General features: G+C 34.6%; 2 protein-coding genes across 2 annotated transcripts in view; both read right to left on the bottom strand.

The window, feature by feature from the left end:
- The window catches only part of LOC125654447 (N-acyl-phosphatidylethanolamine-hydrolyzing phospholipase D-like), a 142,777-nt gene that overhangs the window by 124 nt on the left and 121,109 nt on the right, over positions 1–21,544 (bottom strand). The window lies entirely within an intron of this gene.
- LOC125656205 (medium-chain acyl-CoA ligase ACSF2, mitochondrial-like) lies at positions 523–19,676 on the bottom strand. The gene is made up of 2 exons (XM_048886801.2): positions 19,639–19,676; positions 523–2,798 (listed from the first exon to the last, which is right to left on the bottom strand). Exon 2 carries the CDS (start codon positions 2,783–2,785, stop codon positions 1,076–1,078), a length of 1,710 nt encoding a protein of 569 aa, XP_048742758.2. The 5' UTR covers positions 2,786–2,798; positions 19,639–19,676; the 3' UTR covers positions 523–1,075.

Genomic DNA, 21,544 nt, shown 5'->3' with positions numbered 1-21,544 from the left:
GTGTTTTACCGTCATTACTGTCAGTTAGATCAATGTTTAAATCCTGGCGCAGTGTGTTGCTTTTCCATTTTTTGTTAAGGTACATCCGTGATCTATTTATAACAATCATGGAATGGCGTCATACGCAGTCAAAATCAGTGTGCCAAGAACGGCATAACAATAGCTATGAAACATGTCAGACAACATTTGACCCAATGATAGGTTGTATTGATGAACTAGATCGTTATAACAACAATATGATTTGCGAAATGCTGACTTCAATTGAGAGTGTTGAAACCCCTGTATCATCAACTTGTTTGTCAGTAGCTTGCCTCGCTTTAAAAACTGACTATACACAAAACAAACTCTTACGTATTAAATCAGTTGAGATATATAAACACCATATGCAGGTGATAATGGAATATTGCTACATCAATATTGGAAGTTGACAATGGAGAAGCTGAAATCATCCCGTTTGTCATACAGTTGAGTTGTCAGTTTGCCGTTAATGTCTACTTTCAATAAAATATCTAAATATGAAGCAGAAGTGGACGACTATGTTGTGTCTTTTATTTCGAGTTTACAGTGATATTTCGAATCGACACATTAATGAAAGTTATTATTGTTAATAGACAAAACGCCTTCCATATATTTAAATGTCGAATTGAACGCCACGGCAAGAAATGTTTTATGAATTTTGAATAAATTCTGTTTCATATGAATATAGAAACAGGCCAGCTAACAAAGGAGCACACTTCGTGTTCATGCGAATTCCAACAGACTGTTGGAAGACCTGATCACTTACGACCACGAATGTATTGTCAATGAGGAACTCTAGCATATTTTGTGTTTCAACTTCAGAGTATTTGTGCGTGGGATCAAATTGGTGTTTAACAAAGTAAGATTTCGGATGACTGATCACTAGATATGAATATTTCCTTTTTTCCATTTTAGTTGAAGAAGCAACTGTCTATGATGTCAAAAAGTATAGTCTTTAATTTCTCATGAGGCATGGTCGTGTATGGTGTTCAAAAGCCATAGGTTTTGATATCATTGATCTAGAAAAAATTTCAGTTAATCGCTAGATCTATAACATTCATCTCTCGGTAGTGGCATTTGAAATTAAGAGTTCACCTTCCATCTGATCAGTCAATCCTAGTTGCTGAATGGCATTAGTTCTCAGCTGCCTTTTGTCGATCTTTCCATTATCCAGCATTGGCAGACTATGGAATCGGAGAAAATACTTTGGCATTTCTCCAAGACCATCGATGGCATCGTGCCCAACGAACTTCTCCATGCAAAACTGTTTTATATCGGTTGGGGAAATTTCATACCGTGGGTCTGTTACGTAACAAACGCATATTTCTTCATATAGACGTTTGTCAGGTACACCAACCACAAACACATTTTTGATACCATTCTTTGTAATAACGATTTCTTCGATACTACTTGGCAGAATTTTCCTTGTACCTCGAGAAATACAGTCCTTGCTCCGGCCTTTGATAATGATATGATCGTGTTCATTTATCTGCGCAATGTCGCCTGAACGAAACCACTTCCCAGGCAAAAGGACTTCGTCAGTTAAGTCTGTGTTCTGGTAATATTTCTCAAAACCACATACGCTGCGTAAACAAAGTTCCCCGTTCTCCCCTTTTCTTAAAACGTTTCCATCTATGTCAATGATCTTGATTTCAACGCCTGGAAGTGGTGTTCCTACGTCACCAGCTTTTATTTTACCAGCAGTATCAATGGGCGAAAGTACAGAATTCCAATATGTCTCGGTTGATCCATACCCAAATTTCAGAGTGTTTGTAAATATACCAGCAACCTTTGTGTGGAGATTGTTAATCGGCTGTCCAGTTGTGATGACCACGTCAAGTTTGAACGGATCTTTGTAATTGTTTTCGTGAGCCACCAGATCTAAAAGAAAGTAAGGTAACAATAATGCCGATGTGCACTGTTCTTCTTTGATTACGTCCCATATTTTCATAGTGTTATGCCCTTCTGTGGCGACTGATGAGTCGCAAAATACTCTAGGTTCCCCTTGGCACACTGTGAAAATGGGAGATCCGGCTGCCCAACCAAATGGTCGATCGTTGTATGTTTTCCCAGGGAAAATCATATGATTGTTGGTTGCATGAAAATGTGTTTTAGGGATCATTTTAGGCTTTCCCGTGCTTCCAGACGTCGTGAAAATTGCTATTTCATCCTCAGGGTAGAGGGTAGGGAATTCAACATCGCTTTCATTCAACTGTAATATCCCAGGAAGATCACCATAGGATGTTAGATGCTCGCTCTTTCTGAGCAACACCAAAGGTAAATCGTCCAAGCCTTCCTCAGTGCCGTCTTTACTAGGATGTTGTCGACGAACGAGTGCAATAAGTTGTAAAATCATATCTACATATTCATCTTTTCTTCCCGGATCTATCAAAAACGCCTTGCACTCAGCAATTGAAACTATTTCGTAAACATCTCTGGCGTCCGTGTTGCTGAAGGACGTATGAACTACAACAGCCCCCGCCATGATTATCGCTAATTCTGCAATCACCCATTCTAAAGTGTTGGGTCCAGAGAGAGCAATTTTATCTCCTTTTTTAATTCCTTTCATAACGAGATAACCTGCTAACTTTGTTGCCTGGGACTGAAGTTGACGACAAGTCAGGCTTTCCCGATTTCCCTCAATGCCTCGATTAATGATAATTTCTTTGTTTGGAAATGACGTTGTGATTTCCCTGAAGACTTGGGTAATTGTTTTGTACTTGTATGGAATAGTCCGTGGAACACACATATAACTGAACTCTGACATGGTAAACAAGATTCTGAAATACAAAGTAAAAAGAGTCATCATGTTCGTTAAAATATTGTATCTTTGCATTGGGAAAACTATATTGTACAGATCCTGAAACGTACTACTACACCACTTCCACGAAACGATACGAAACGATTCCTGCACGTGACGGTCAACGGTTTGCACGAAACGCTGAACGATCTTCACAGAACGGTGATCGTTTTGCACGAAACGCTTCGCACGAAATGCTGACCACTTTGTAGGCGTGGAGTGCACGTTTTGTGAACAGTCTATAAGAAAAGGTAGGCGTGGCCTGCGCACTTTGATTTATTTCGGTATTGTTTTATTCAAATTGTTTCAATATAATGGTAATATTCTAGATATTTAAAAAAAGGGTTGAGAAAGAAATGATAATGATTCATTTTAAAATGATTGCTCATGAACGAAACGGGAATTTTCAATTTTACTTATAGATCAATGACTTATGAACTCGTTGGAGAGAAAACAAATGAATATTCCTTTTTATTTCGGAAATAAATGAAAATATGCAAAAATCGTGTCGTCATTGAACATTGATTGATCAAATTTTATTGATTCATTGTTCTATCAAATTCATTTAAAATGAATATGAAATGGTCGCGTCTCTTTCATTATTTTTGTACATTCATTCGTTAAAATACATTTGGAATTTGTATATCCCAGACCTCTTCCCAAAGACAGATGCTAAATAAAACTATACCTTTTATATACAAGTGTTCGTGTATGAAAACATATACAATGATTTTTAAAAAACCTTCTCATCAAGACAGATTGAAACATTTTTGGCGTGGAGAGGGTTGTGAAAGGTCTGCACGAAACGATAAGCTTTGATTTGTTTTCGGTGTCGTTTGTTTCATCCCGGTGTTAGTTTAAACAAAGAAAATTTTAATGACTTATGAACACGTTGGAATAAAAGGAAATTGATACTTTTTATCTTCGGAAATAAAAGGAAAAGATGCATAAACTGTATCGTCATGGAATATTGATTAATCAATATTTAGTCATTGCTCTATTAAATTCATTGAAAATGTTGCGTCGGTTTTGCTAATTTTGTACATACAATCTGAATGCCGTTAAAACACGATTACAATTTGTCTATTCCAGGCCTCTTCTCAAAGACAGATGTTGAATAAACCTATATATTTCACATACGTGTATGACAGCAGATAAAATGATTAAAAGAAACTTCTCGTCAGGTAAGAATGGAACATCTCGGGCGGGGATGGGGGTTGCATGTAGATATCGTATTAACAGGGGTGTCAACAGTCTCGATTAAAGCCAACATTTCGCAAGTTCTATGATCGTTATATCGATCCAGTTTGGCAATACAACCTATGATTGGGCCAAATGCTGTGTTTCATGCCGATTGTTACACCGTTCTTGGCACACTGATTTTGACTATGGATAACTCCCTTTACCTGATTAGGATATATGGCTCACGGCGGTTGTGACCGGTCGATAGAGGATGCTCACTCCTCCTAGGCAACTGATCTCACCTCTGGTGTGTTCAGGGGTCCGTGTTTGCCCAACTATTTATTTTGTATTGCTTACAGGAATTATGAGATTGAATGATGTTCGTTATCTTCACCTTTCATTAGACAGTCGACAAGAAAGTGTCACTTTGGATAAAAAGGCAAAATACAAAACAAAAAGAAACTATCAAAATATGGTTGAAATAGATTGAAAAATAAATCAAACATATAAATGAATATAATAAAACAAATAATGACTAACTACAGTAACGATCAACAGATATGCGAGCGGATCTAACATTCAATTTTGATTAGAGTGTTGCATTTGCCTCAATTTTAAATCTATAGAAAGCTACATTCAGTTTTGATAGACAAAAGATAGAAACACCTCCTTTGTCATATTCCAGTTGTCCCACCGATTCTCATTAGCTGACCTCGATTGTGGTAAAAAAGAAAGTGCCATGGAATTTGCGTAGAATATACAACTTATAAAAATACACTGGTCGATATTTCATTATGCAGAGAGTTCCGATAAACATTTGGATTAAAATTTATTTAAAAAGAGAAACTTTTTCATACAAATGTATCAAGACAAATATATTAAGACCAATATATTATTCCTATATACAAAAAAAATACCGAGGGCAGAGATACACATGCCTCTGCTCTTGCTAGAAACTACCTCGGATCAGATAAAATGGTGCTCTGACTAGTGGTTTTATAACAAACTGTTTTCTATCGATTATTTGCAGATTTTCAGAAACATTTTGAAAACATTCCATACCAAAATGACTTGCGCGGTCTGTACGTTTCTAAGGTTGTGGTTTGAACGATATGCACGTTTCTATAGGCGTGACTTGATCATGCACGGAACGATTCTTGACACGAAACGATTATACGGAACGCTGAACGGTCTGCCCGAAACGCTGAACGGTCTGCATGGAACGGTGAACAGTTTGCATGGAACACTGACTGATTTACACGGAACGAAACGAAACCTTTAGGAGGTGTAGTAGCACGCTTCAAGGTCTGTATAAATTGTGTATCAGATCTCGATTTTTAAAACAGGGTTATTCACGACAATTACTCCCTAAAACTATACAAATATTGTAAAGGAGGACAGGGGGTTGAATATTGTCAATTTTACCCACATCCTTGATGACGTACTGAGTTTCACTAGAATATCGTCATGCAAAGAAAGGTCATTCCAGGAGGTAGTTCCTCACCCAACAAAGTTCAGGATCTTTATGTCTCATTCATGGGGAACCTCCCCACAAAAGATTGTTGTCAGTCACGGGGATATCACACAGAAACAAATAATATTAGACCGGAGCAATGTTAAATGTACATGTACTCATTAGATTAAGTAATTTCACCACCAAACTTACTGGACAAGTTTGAAAAGTCATGTGAATGTGTAGCAAAATTTACATGCATGCGTAAATTAATGAAATTAGCAATTTCGCACATTTGAAAAATGATTTTCTCAAATTTAGAATACAAACGATGATTTGTAATTGTATAGATGAAAAATAGCTACTTTTTCCTTCAACAAGGATAAATGATTGGCTATTCACAAACAGCTCTCACCATGCACATTTGATGTTTTTAAAAAAGTCAAAATAGAGATACATGTATATATTTCAAACAAGATATGTTGTCCACACTAACTGCGTTTTAAAGTAAGGACAAAATAAGGCTTCTTATATTAGCTATCAGACAAACTTGAGTTGTTTGCTTTATTTTGTGTTTTCTTTTATAATGTTCTGTTTGGATTTTTTCTCTTGTATTTCTCATTATTTCTACATAGTTTGTAATGAAAGGTGAAGATAACGAACAGTTATCGATCTCATAACTCCTATAAGCAATACAAAATAGAAAACTGGGCAAACGCGGACCCTTGGATATATAAGAGGTGGGATCAGGTGCCTAGGAAGACTAAGCACCCATTCTTTGTCGACCGGTCACACCCGCCGTGAGCCCTATATCTTGATAAGGTAAACGGAGTTATCCGTCGTCAAAATCAGAGTGTCGAGAACGTGATGTCTCTTAAAGAAAACTATCATATTATAAACAACATTTTCAAATCCATGACAATGAAACACTCGCCCTGTTCAAGATGAAATGAATTCATAAATACATGTACATTATTTTTCATCCCGTCCACGACATTCCCTTAAGATGTTGTGCGATTTAAGTGATGTAGTACATGTGAGATACATAAAACTGAACTACGATTTGACTTGGACGATCAAATCAGCAGTATGGATAACCCTAAATTGACACTTCGCTTACCTCTTCTTGGATAATGCAAAAAGTATCTGATATGCACTTATTGATTACCCTTCGTGATTAAGGGATCTGATATGCCATTATTGATTACACTTCGTGATTAGGGGATCTAATATGTAATTATTGATTACACTTCGTGATTAAGGGATCTGGTATGTGATTATTGATTACGCTTCGTTATTAAGGGATCTGATATGTGATCATTGATTACACTTCGCTATTAAGGGATCTGATATGTGATTATTGATTACACTTCGTGATTAAAGGATCTGATATGTGATTATAGAATACACTTCCTGATTAAGGAATCTGATATGCGATTATTGATTACACTTCGTGATTAAGGGATCTGATATGTGATCATTGATTACACTTCGTGATTAGGGGATCTGATATGTGATCATTGATTACACTTCGTGATTAAGGGATCTGATATGTAATTATGGATTACACTTCGTGATTAAGGAATCTGATATGCGATTATTGATTACACTTCGTGATTAGGGGATCTGATATGTGATCATTGATTACACTTCGTGATTAAGGGATCTGATATGCGATTATAGAATATACTTCGTGATTAAGGGATATGATATGCGATTATTGATTACACTTCGTGATTAAGGGATCTGATATGTGATCATTGATTACACTTCGTGATTAAGGAATCTGATATGCAATTATTGATTACACTTCGTGATTAGGGGATCTGATATGTGATCATTGATTACACTTCGTGATTAAGGGATCTGATATGCGATTGATTACACTTCGTGATTAAGGAATCTGATATGTGATTATTGATTACACTTCGTGATTAAGGAATCTGATATGCGATTATTGATTACACTTCGTGATTAGGGGATCTGATATGTGATCATTGATTACACTTCGTGATTAAGGGATCTGATATGCGATTGATTACACTTCGTGATTAAGGAATCTGATATGCGATTATTGACTACACTTCGTGATTAAGGGATTTGATATGCGATTATTGATTACACTTCGTGATAAAGGGATCTGATATGTGATTATAGAATACACTTCGTGATTAAGGGATCTGATATGCCGTTATTGATTACACTTCGTGATTAAGGGATCTGATATGTGATTATTAATTACACTTTGTGATTAAGGGATCTCATATGCGATTATTGATTACGCTTCGTGATTAAGGGATCTGATATGTGATTATTGATTACACTTCGTGATTAAGGGATCTGATATGTGATTATTGATTACACTTCGTGATTAGGGGATCTGATATGCGATCATTGATTACACTTCGTGATTAAGGGATCTGATATGTGATCATTGATTACACTTCGTGATTAAGGGATCTGATATGTGATTATTGATTACACTTCGTGATTAAGGGATCTGTTATGTGATCATTGATTATACTTCGTGATTAGGGGATCTGATATGCGATTATTGATTACACTTCGTGATTAGGGGATCTGATATGCGATTATTGATTACACTTCGTGATTAGGGGATCTGATATGCGATTATTGATTATACTTCGTGATTAGGGGATCTGATATGCGATTATTGATTATACTTCGTGATTAGGGGATCTGATATGCGATTATTGACTACACTTCGTGATTAAGGGATCTGATATGCGATTATTGATTACAATTCGTGATTAGGGGATCTGATATGCGATTATTGATTACAATTCGTGATTAAGGGATCTGTTATGTGATCATTGATTACACTTCGTGATTAAGGGATCTGATATGCGATTATTGATTATACTTCGTGATTAAGGGATCGTGAGTTAGATTCCAGCTCGTGACATGGACGTATCAAACTACGTAGGTAGGGATTGTTTCACCGGCAAACGATCAGTATCTCAGAGTGGGTCGTGTGTATTTCGGTTATGATATTAAAAACGGACGCCCCATGCCGCGGAAGAAGATGACACGTTAAGTCCAAATTTGAAGTCATTCACCTCAACATGAGTGAAAACAAAAATTTTAGTGACAAAAATTAAAGGAAAAAAATCCAATTCACCTGTATTAAATCAATTTGCAATAGGAAACACAATAAGTAATATATAATTAACTGTAGGGTTCGGACGTATCTAACGTAGTTAACAATTCCTAAACTATACTTGAAAATGTCGTACCATTTTATTTGATATCTAATTTCATCACATTTTACAAAGGTCTGTTTTCAATGTAAAATGAACACAATAAAATGTTTTGCTGAACATCCTCGTAAGTCATAGCAAATAGAAAACTTCATTAACAACATCCCATATCTCGCCATAAGTGGATCATCATTATTTTTTTCATTATATATTTCATTGAAAAAAAAAATCTTTATAAAAGCTTATTGTGAGGTGAATTTAGTGCCAATCTTCTTGATTTTTTCACTGGTGCAAAATTGTTAAAATTTGTGTTTCCTATGATGCTACATGTAAGCAAATTGTGATATCATAATCATTGAAAAAACTTCAAGAAATTATCACGGAAAATTTTAACCGAAAACTATTATAATTTTACCTCAACATCCACAAATACAATTATTTTGAAATCACGTGACGAAACTATTAGCATCTGTATTATGCACTGTATTATATACATGAAAATGATCTACAGATAACACTGCAATACATTGTTTCAAAAATGCATTTGTCAATCAATTATATAGTGAAAAAAAATGAAATGATGACGCACTTATGGCCAATTAAATACTGTAGCAAGGAAAGTTTAAGATAGTGAACAGTGACCGATCTCAAAACTCCTATAAGGAATACAAAATAGAGTTGGGAAAACACAGACTCTGGATATATTAGAGATGGGATCAATTTCATGGGAGGAATAAGTATACCCAGTCGACCGGTCATACCCACTGTGAGCCCTATAAATTGATCAGATAAACGGAGTAATCCGTAGTCAAAACTGATACATAAAAACGGTCTAACAACTGGTATTAAAAACGTCAGAAAGCATTCAACCCATGATTTTATTTGTAGAATAGATCAGTATAACGACCATATAATTTGCGGACTGTTGACTTTAATCTAGACTGTTGTAAACTTTGTAACATCAGCTTAGTTGTCAAGAGCCTGCCAAAGAACCAGATCCACGAATAGCCAAAAATGGCCCTTGGTCAGAACTTAATATTATTCTCGGGGACAGAAGCTAAAAATGTCTATTTTCAAATATGTTATCCTTCTTCCGATATCTTTTTTTAGTTATTGATGATCAAAGTACCTATTGTTTTTGGCCGGGTTTTCATTGACATCACAATTTTTGCAACGTAACGTCACAATTTTACAACGTTTCATGTACTTTTACTTAAAAGTTCTCTAAATATCAAAGAGAAACAAAAACACTATTCAGTGCATTTTAATCATAATATTGTACATATCTAAATATGTCTATGTTAATTCCTACAAAACACACACACACATTTAGTATACTCGTACATCGCTTCTCCTCTCTCTCTGTTTTTTTTTCTGTTTGCCTCCTTCCCTCTCTTTGTATTTTTTAAATTTGCAACCATTCAACAGATTTAAAGTAATATGAATTCAGTACCTCTTTACTTAGCTTTGTTATTTAAGTATGACATGAAGATAAAAATCCTATTCTGATATTTTAAATGTGTGATTATTTATTGCTGAGAGCGATATTTTTTCGGGGGGGGGGGGGGGTTCTCCTGCTCATGGGATGTACACGAAAACACAGTGGACCCAACAGTTCACTTACGAAAAAGATATATTGACCTATGTATAGTACGTGCATTTCAATATTACATGTAGTTATGTTGTATATTGATCACTTCATTGAACAATCTTTTATAAGTTTGCGGATTTTTTGGGGTGTGTGTGTGTGTGTGTGTTTATTATTGTTTTATTTGGGGGTTGTTAGTATTATCCCACATGTACATGTAAACACGCCGAAAACAATGACAGCCAGGCTTCTGACAGCGGTGTTGTTATTTAAGACACATGCTGCTACACGTACAACTTTGGACAGTGAATGAACATTTTAATCCTATGTTTCACACTTTTATTTTTGCACATCATTAACCGTGTTTCGAGTTCCTCCGGAACATAGTGTTTATTCTGTGTTTAGTCACGCCGCGTCAAAAATGTTCCATAGGGTTACTTCCGGTTTATCGTTGTTTACCTTTGTTTACCAACAGTCGACACTTCGCGTATTAGGTCTAGTAGTGTGCAGATAGCCTTAATTTTGTCGATCATCATGAAATTGAAATACACATGTAATAGTTTGGGGTGTATGCGGTACATATTTGTTCATGAGCGTTTGATAACCTACTATTAATCTACGAAATACAACAAAAGACTTCGTCAAGAACAGAAGAAGACGATGTTGTCGTGTAACTCACAAAAGGCCCAGCTGTCTAGTAACCGGAGCTGGGAAGGAAAAGAACGCATTAGACTCAGTGAAACCTGTCAAACAGGTAAACTGAAAATTATGACGACATTTCATATATGATTAAACAAAACACAATGTCCACTGCTTCGTAAAGCAGGCATTAGGTCCAGTACAGTCTAGGACCTATGTGCAATATAATTTACATTACCAAATCAGGGTCAAAATGAACATAAACATGTAACATATATAATTATTGATATAAGACATAAATAATGGCAATATACAGTGAAGAGTAATATATTAGCTATAACATTATAGGCAATGTAGGTATTTGAAATAGCTTTATTATTTAAAGCTAGTTTAGATTGGATTAGACTGGGTTTCAAAATACAATGATATAGCCATATTTGGGTGAGGATAAAATCATCTCCTTGGGTATAGTCAATATGCTGTCTGATTTGAAAATAATTATTTATCAACTAATACTTGTGTCACAATTAAGTCATTGGAGTTTGATCTCGAATGATATACTCATGTAATTGGAAGAATTTTTAGCATGACTATTGATTATTGTAGTCATGTTATTGACTTTGCACAATCCAGTAGGAATTTGTGATTAATGATCATATTTATATCACTGAACATAATACATATCTGATCATGATTACGGTAAAATTATTCCTTTCAGCAACATCATTTCAATTATGTGCTCATAGACTGGTCCAGCACAATATCTAGTATAATTAGCCATGTATATATATGCTTAATCAAACTATATGCCTTTTTAAAAAGCTAATTAAAATACCTATATAAAGCTAATTGAAATAGCTATATCAAACTATTTCAAATCTTCTATCAAATATATTTTTAAAGCATAAAAATTGAATTTCCAAGTGAAAATATTTCATCCTTGTACTCGAAACAACACACTGTAAGCAACAAATGCTTCATAAACTATGTAACTTAGCATTTTACCAATTTTCACTGTTGAGAATCAATATAATTATATATTGGCAATCAGATTTTACATTGTAAAGTCATCATATACTTATCAAAGCTTCGACATACACAGGGTAGTGGACAGTTTCAGTACAAAAGAAATTCTATTTTCATGAAAAGTCTTAAAATGGCATATGATCTATAACTAGAATAGTGTTGTTGTTAGTTCAAAGTACATGTATATCGTTATGTGCCATTGCACTTAAGAAATTTAATCGAAGCTAGCTTAATAAAGCTATTCGATATAGCTTTATAAAACTATATAGCTAAATATAGAGATTGCACTGGGCCTGATAGATATAACAATACAGGGGAAATCCACCATATGCATCAAAAGTTTGAAAAGGGTGAATTGACTTAAATATTTGTAAACAAAATTGAAACAAGAAAAAAAAGAAATTAAGAACAACCGTTTGTGTTCGTTTAAAACATGTTGGGTAGATTTTGAAATTGTTTAACTCGGCTTTATACATGATATATGTTAAGTGCTCACATGACTCATTGTGATGAAATATGCATATTGTTCAGATTGATGTCAGAACTCTGAATACAAGCAAGCTCCCATATGACTACAATGTATAAGGGAAATTAGATATATGTACAATAAACATGGTAAGCTTTATTGATAAAAGTAATGAAAACCCATACATTCACACTTTTAATATGAATTACTTCATGTATTTCCAAATACGTTAAAAAATATGCATGAATATGCAGTGAACAGTATTTTCAACAAATACATGAATTGTAAAAAAATTTTTTTTTTTTTTTTACATCTTTGCTTCTCAAATTGACAAAATCTATTATCAATATTGTGGCATTCCTCCTTTTTTTTCAAGTATATGAGAACTGGATAAGTTCCCATGCCTTTCACTTGAGGTCTTCAGTTTCATCATTAATCATGTGAATGTCTGTATGCCAAACTCTCATGATGTCATGCCATTATTGGACATTCCTTAACACTGGATTATTTCAGCCACACTACCTATAACATTGCCAAAATATTAGACTGAACATTTTCAAATACACAAGAAGCAGCAAAAGAAAAGAATTAGATATGTATAACACACAAAAAAGAAGAAATTAATTCTCACCTGGCTGAAATAAACTTTTTACTCCTTTTTAGCTCCCTTTCACTACATACCATCCAATAACTAGCAGTCATTATATGCAGATCAGCCATTGTTATCAACCTGTTTATATATATATATATATATATATATATATATATATATGTGTGTGTGTGTGTGTGTGTGTGTGTGTGTGTGTGTGTGTGTGTGTGTGTGTGTGTGTTGAATAAAATATGAATGGAAATTGTTGTTCTTTGGTATTCTGTTTTTAAAAATATATACCCAGTAGCATATTTCCTTACACAGTACTAAATCAAAGGGGTAGGATCAAGTACATAATATACATGTATAACCTTTCTTGTAGACAAGTGGTTTGAGTGGAAATGTACATTTCTGATGTACATGCAAAGTACCTTGATTGCACAGGCAATATGCATCACTTATGTTCGAATTTACTATTAAAGAGTACTCTTTAATAGTAAATTCGACCCCAAGTGATGCAATTGCCTGTGCTTGATTGGTATTAAAAGTTGGAGAAAAGATAAATGAATGCTCTTTGATATAATTAAAAATTTTGCAGTTAATGAACCATCGGTATGGAGCTTGGATAAATGATTATGCAAATTTAGCATAGATCTGTACTTAGGGATAGATTATCTGGTGTTCTCGTATTTTATTTAATTGGCAGATATTATATATATATATATATATATATATATATATATATATATATATATATATATACCCTCTCACGCGCTTGTGAAATTGCTTCGTAATTTTTATGAGCCTGAAATATAAGTTCATAATTAAAATTCTCTAATATATGATGCTTTATCATCTATTTAATGTCGCATGAACACCGTTGTAAAATACATACACTGCTCAGATGTGGATGAGGGTACAAGTATACCTATTCCTAAGATTGACAAGATGTTGCACAGTCTATATTATATTTTTAAGAGATAGTACAAACCTCTTGGTTTTCCTAGAAGTTGATACAAACAAACTGGCTAGAACAATGATGTTTCTTAGTTGGTACAGCTTTCATGGAATGTAATAATCACACTGAATTTCGGCTGCTCGTGGTTTTCTACATAAATGACGCCATCGTTTCCTCTGCGTGAACACTTTTCCCGGGTTTGGGAAAAGGTAAACTTTGACATCTTCCCAAGTAAATGTATATCCCTTGCTATCCTTTATCTGATTTGCGACAGTTTGTGCCGCAAAATCTATATTTTGTCAATGACAATTTTGTTACCAGTATAAACAAAATTAACCGGAAGTACCCCTGTGGAACATTTTGTTCATATCACGTGACTGGCATGGCTAAATACGAAAATTCCCGGGTGTTCCGAAGGAACTCGAAACACGGCTATTGTAATTGTTCCATAATTTTTTTTATTTTTTTTGTTTTGCTATAGGGAGTTACATTTATGGTGTGTGTGTGTTGGGGGGGGGGGGGTAATAGGGAAACTGTTACAAAAGTAGCCGTACATGCACATAACACATGACATATGGAGATAATTTATTTCACATTAGGCTGAGAAAAATGTTCACATTATCTCATCATCAGGTAAAACATGTTCCATTTATTCAATTTCATTAGTTTCCTATCCGGATCATTTATTATAATAATATAGAGCTGTGTCTATTTCAAATTGCCTCATTTTTATTATACATGTAACTCCATAACATTTATGAAATGAATTCATTTATAAAAACATCTTATTTTGATACTGCTACATAATAGAACCAAACTCCCTCCACGCATATATTTGGTTTGTGTGCAAACGAAATTTAGCGGAGGTTACCAATAAAGCCTAATTTTCACAAAGATAGAAATAAGAATATGCTTATCTTAACACTTTCACATTTCTTCCTGTCATTAGGTTTAGTTCTTTTCGTACACAAAATGCATGACGGAAACCCTTTTCCGTTATCAGACACTTCCTCAATTTTACAAACACTCGAACCAAATCAAGTAGGACAGTGTGGTTGTGTGTGGAAATATAATGGTACCCGATGACGTATATCCAACTCGGTTGACACGTAAATAACCGAGCGAATGTTGTACATAGCTCGGAGACTTGTAGCCTACAGTCTATCCTTTGTAATGTTATGTGAACGCCTAATCTTCGTCTGATACCCACATATTTGTACGATAACTTTAGAAATCATTAAACAATACGGGATATATATCTTCACATCTATGTAGTCTGTCGAGTTAGGTACTCAAGCACTCAGCCCTCGAAGTCTGATATACATGTAGCCTACATATCATTTGTACTGCGATAGCGATTTCAGTATGTTCATCAGTGTCAAGAAAACTGAATGCACGGAGATGAAACATGTGAAGCCATATATCCATTAAATTCAACGGTCTTCATATAATTAAAATATATATTCCGTGTGATAGCGTATAAATAAAATGTGTGGAAGTAAAGGCGCTGACAATGGGTGGATCCCAATTGTAACTGGAGTGGATTGGAAGACGTTTTTGTAGCTATCCCTAACATGGTTGCAAATATATTCAGGTTCATAAATTGAGCATATAATCTATTTGAAATTTTGTTGGCAAAATCGATCGATGTATAGGGGCCTATAACCTGACGATGGCGCGCGGATCAGGGTGATAGTAATATTGTTTGAAATAATCATATTTTATTAACTTTGAATAATTACTGGTTTTCTAGAAAGACAATGGAACGATCCCCAAATATAATTTTTAAATATTATGATTTGTATTAAATTGGAAAAATATTCAGATTTCGTGCATGGAATGTGAAATTCCGGTTATTCGCAAAACATAAAAAATAAACATTCAAATATCCCCCAGGCCTCGATCCAAAAAAACTCTTAACTTCTATGCAGTATGTAATATACTAATTTACAATTTATTAATATTTATGTTAACATCAGAAAATCACACATTTTCGTTGTACAGAATAATTAAAATAGATAAAAACTTGTTGAAATGACAAATTTTAAATGTCAACAGTTTAAGAAAACTGTTAATTCATAAATATGTATAAATTGATTGTGGATACTAAGGAAATCATGCATAATAGACATGCAGTAGAAGAAATACGAGCATAGGAGTTATTGCCCTTGACAACATTTTTTTAATTATAAAGAATTGATTATCTATAGAAAATATACACTTTTCAATATCAATAATTTACCAATTTTTTTATTTTATGTAGTAAATAAAATTCCTCTGAAGATATATTTCTTTCATGCGCAAAGTTTAATTTGATAAAGATTTTTGCAAAAACCTATGACATCACACGAGGATCAATTAACCTTAAGGAAGTTAACTCCTGGAGTTTTGAGCAGAACTGCGCAAGATGCTACAACTCAGTATTTACTGTTCAATATAGATCCAATTGGTGCAAATACTTTACACATCTATTACTGAACTTTATCAAGTTGAAAAGTTTTGCGTCAATTCAAATTTTGAAAGGGTTTGGAAGGAACTATATTTTGTGGCGGGAGGATTGATTAATAAAACAAGTTCTACACTATAGTCAAGTCTCTGTTTCATTCACTACGTCTTCTATACATGCATTTCAGTTTTATAATTATGCTACAAGCAGCTCAGACTTGGAACTAGTTCGAATGTTGTAAGTAATTAATTTGGTTGATATATTTTACAAACAAAACAGATTCCTAAACAAAAGTAAATTAATCTACTCGAAATTTTATATAAAAATTCAGTATTTTCGCCCATAATTAAAAACATTTGATCTCTAATCCCCATTTGGTTAGCTTCATTTTCAAATTTGAAGACAAGTCCTTAAAAATGTTGTGAAATTTTAGAAATTGACATTACTCCGGATGTGTACCTTTAAACTGTGAAATTTGATACCATGAATGTTTACGCATCTCAAGTGCAAAAAGGTCATTATTTATTTCCGTTACTTGTATCAAACGTCTTTATCTGTAGAGTCACCAGACAAGTTTAAGTACCTCTTACCTGTATGACAAGATTCATTTGTGTTGCCGGTGCTGTGTTGACACCAACAGACAAATCAAGTTTAATTGAATAATTTTCTAATTGCAAAAAAGGTCATGTTTAGAACACTATAGCTCAATAACATGCAGTGTGACCCCAGTTTTTCCTTTTAATTTCCCAATTCTCCTTCAATGTAAAACTCAAAAATACACTTCCCAAAAAATGATAAGAGTTTGTTCTACGCATTGTACGCGAACGGTATATGTCATGCATTGTTATACCTCAGGGATTTTCTATCTTGACTTTTACTGACGTACACGTTCTAATAGTAATGTATAGGACGTAAAATATATAAAAGGTTTGGATATTTATACGTCTGTACGTATAATGCTAGTATTTGCATTAAAGAAATATGTGTATTATGTGCGGGGAAAAAATTTGACCTTGGGTTTTTGTCTACTTTTTAAAAAAGATGTTTTAGCTCTTAGGCTTTCATTTTTTACATTTGTATTCCCCGTCACAAGAGCTAAATTTTGGATGCCAGAATTACTTTGTTGTCATGTTTTTTTATTAAACTTGAACAAAAATATCTTGTTTTTAAATGCAAATGTTTACAATGATTCAAGTTATGTCTTACAATACCAATGCAAAGTAATGTTAATGCAAATATGAGAAAAGACGGCTATATACACAGGTGTCCGTATATATATATATATATATATATATATATATATATATATATATATATATATATTTATAGAAACCAATGCAAAGGCTTGCATAATGCTTCAGTGGTGATTCGACCGTTAACAGTAAATTCCCCGTTAGAAGGAGAATGTCATATTATGAATTTTAACCAGGTCTTCAATTAAAAAAAGCGTTATTATCTATTAAGGATATTATGCACATCCTAATACATACAATTGTTCTTAAAAGAAAAAGAACATGATTTTTAATTCTTAACATATTTACGGTTCAGCATTGATGTTGATTTGCCAAAAATATAAACCCAATTTAAAGCTATAGCACTTGACTCGAGAATTCTCGTATATTTTTTTCACATACATGTATCACATTACACCTCATATGTCAAAAACCTTTACTGAGGATTATAAAACATCGTTGCAATGGCTGACTTCCCTTCGAAGCTCTAATCGAAAAATAAGTATTCATAAAACATTGAACTCCCTTTTCCCTCTTGCATCTACTTGTCTACCCAGACAGATCAGTAGTCTAGCATGCTCGATCGCTACTCTAAATATTATAGGTTTTAATCTGAGAAGGGTTTTGATTTTTCATCAGATTACATTGTTCTTAAACCTTATTTTATTTCCCACTATTTTCCACCCATAACAGGTGTTTTCTCTGTTGTGTCTTTCATTCAAATACGTGAACAAGTTAAATTCTAGTAGAATACAATGCAAAGAGAAGGGCAAACACAGAAACTGGAAATACCCGAGGTGGGACAAGGCGCCTACGAGCAATAAATATCACCTGTCCACTGGTCACACTCACTGTGAACACTGCATCGCAATTAGGCGAACAGAGCAATCAAATGGTTTGTTTTTATACGGTTTAACGTCCATCTTGAGAATGTTTCACTGCTATGGAGACATCACCATTTCCGATAAAGGGCTGCAAATTTTAGGCCTGTGCTCGGCACTTACGGCCCTTGAGCAGGAAGGGATCTTTATCGCACCACACCTGCTATGACACGGGGTATTAGTTTTTGCGGTCGCACCCGAAAGACGCTATTTACGACAAGCAAGGGGTATTGAGTGCCTATTGTAACACAGATCCTCACGGAACCATCCGTAGTTAAAATCAATATGTAAAGAAGGGTCTAACAATTGGTATGAAACACATCAGACGCTTCGAGTCGAGTTTCTGGATTCCTCTGCCTTTTAAACTCAGACAATGTACTTCAAGCAGACCTCAAAAAGCATCTTTTTAGATTAGCTTTTAATTTGTGCTTTTTCATTACATACTTAGTGCTCTTACATTGCAACTCTTACAGTGTTGTTGCATTTTTTTTTTACCTTTCAGTTGCTATTTGAACTGTAGTTTGTTATTATACCTATGTCCTTTCTATGTATTTAATTATTTCTAAGGGTTGTTTTAAATTGTTTTATATGTTATTAGGGTAATTATATCATTACATTAGGCGATATATATATATTAATAATAATAAATAGGCATTCTAATTCCGACATTATGAATATTTCATTTACATGTATGTGTACATCGATTTTATATTCTCTTTTCTCTCACATTTATAAAGTGCGTTATTTTGATAGGACGCTATATGAATCTTTTAATTACAATTACAATCAGACAGTGAACGACGCAATATATTGTACTTGAAGAATTTTAAACTATATGCGCTATTTGAATGTGGAATTGCTTTCATATGTCCTTAAATCAAATGTAAAATGTGCATTCCAGTCTTGTAAAACACTACGAGCCTTTATCATTCCTATCTGTGCATGACCTCATGGCTGTGACCTAGTTTGAGATATTTAAGCAGTAGGTCAATGTCAGTAACAATTTTTCAGTACACATTGTCAATCAAATTGCATTAATCAGTCATTCTATGTCGGAGGAACGAATGCTAAACATGGATAATATAAATTACATTCGTTTTTAATGAAAAAAATAATAAACAAAGAATCTGTTCCCATACCTGTGTCCTCTTCCGTGTTAAAGTCCTCTGAATTATGTAGATTAAATACACGAACAGTTAAATTTAACTTCGCAACAAAAGGCCAAAACAAAAGCATTTTTCGTTTTAAAAACTGTCGTGTATGAAATACATACAGAATGGGTACCTCTTTTCTCACTCACTTTTCACATTCCTTCCAGGAATGATATATTAAATTTAAGCTTTATTCCATACAACTTACCATAGGGTAAACTGCTGTCCGACGCATTTCATAACAACTGATGCCGTTCTTTACACAACGATTTTGACTAGAGTTTACTCCGTTAACCCGATCATTATATATGACTTACGGTGGGTGTGACCTGTCGACAGGGGATGCCTGCTCACCCTAGGCATCTAACCCCACACCTGATATGTATGGGGGTCAGTGTTTGCCCTACTCCTACTTTTGTATTAGTTATAGGAGTTATGAGATTGACCACTGTTCGTTATTTTCACCTTTTCATGCACATAATTCATCTTAATATATCATTAGCGGGTTCAGTATATTGATCATCACTGTGTGGTACATGCACCATGATATCTGATCAAACGTATTTAAGATATGAAAATATTTTATTGATATGTCGCCCAAAAAGACAACAATTTACCACACAGTAATACAGGACCTAAATAAATAGATTGGTTGATTGGTGGCACGTCCCGTCCAGAATGTTCACTCATATTTAGACGTCAACAGCTGTAGGTGAACTATCACAACTTTAGACATATGCTTAGTGCTCAGGATCATAGCAGTGAGGATTCTTTATCGTGCCAATACCTGCTGCGACACGGGACCTCCGTTTTTAAGGTTTTACCCGAATGGCCCGTGATTCTCACTTCTGAATACCGAGGGTTAGGCGAAGAAACAATCACGACCTATCTAATCGTCTAAGCTTTGACGTGATCATGGCACGAGCGGGGCTCGAACTCACGACCTCCCGGTTACGAAGCGAACGTTCTACTACTGAACTCTCGGGACCGTCGGACCTAGGTAGATGATTTATATTGTATTGATTTAAATCACATTAACTCACAATACAGAATGGTTCTCATTGAATATCTATTTTTAATCTTTACGCCACACATGCATTATCAGGTCCGATCGCATTTTTTATTTCATTCAAATTCATCTTGAGAAATAGTAATTAGGAAAAAGGAGAAAAACATAAATTAATTTCACTTTGTCTTTTTTTTTTCTTTTTTTTTTTGGTGGCAAAAGAAGACAGAAAGGGTATCAGTTTCAAAATTACATCATAGTCAAACAATATCTAGATTTAATCTGTGTAAACAATGGTTATTCTGTATGCACCGCTATGTCAAGTTCTAGTACATGTACAGCGATTTAAGGAAGCATAACTTTGTATAGTGTTTATCTGAAGTAATGCTGATTATTTTATCCTCGTATCAAAATAATCTCTATCAATTTACGATATAGCATGTGTATTTTTGTCATACCGGCCGTCATCAATTCATGATATTAAGTGGAATAAGCTAAAATACAACTTAAGGTTAGCACAGCCAATCCCTTAATGAGTTGTCTAACCTCATTTGCCCTACGCTTCCTTTTCCGGCATCATCGACAAACATCAGCAGCCAAAAATTGCTCAGAGAATTTTCCAGTCTAAATCCTCCCAATCATGCTGCCAATTTGCAGAAAAGTGCGAACCCTTTCAAAAAGAAAGGCAGCCGAGCAGAGGATGTCCCCTTCCAGAGGCCGGGGCCGACCGAGAACTCGGATTTCGCCCCCTAAGCAGCACCACAGACCACCCACGTCAGACGTCATTGGCCGAATCACAGGCGGGGGATAACACCAGAGCTGCCAACCCTCACGATTTTGGCGTAAGGCTTACGATTTTAGGGCCGAAAATACGCCTTACGATTTCAC

This window comes from Ostrea edulis, chromosome 7 (assembly GCF_947568905.1).
Source record: "Ostrea edulis chromosome 7, xbOstEdul1.1, whole genome shotgun sequence".
NCBI classification, from domain to species: Eukaryota; Metazoa; Mollusca; class Bivalvia; order Ostreida; family Ostreidae; genus Ostrea; species Ostrea edulis.
This window is presented reverse-complemented; position numbering and strand designations above follow the sequence as displayed.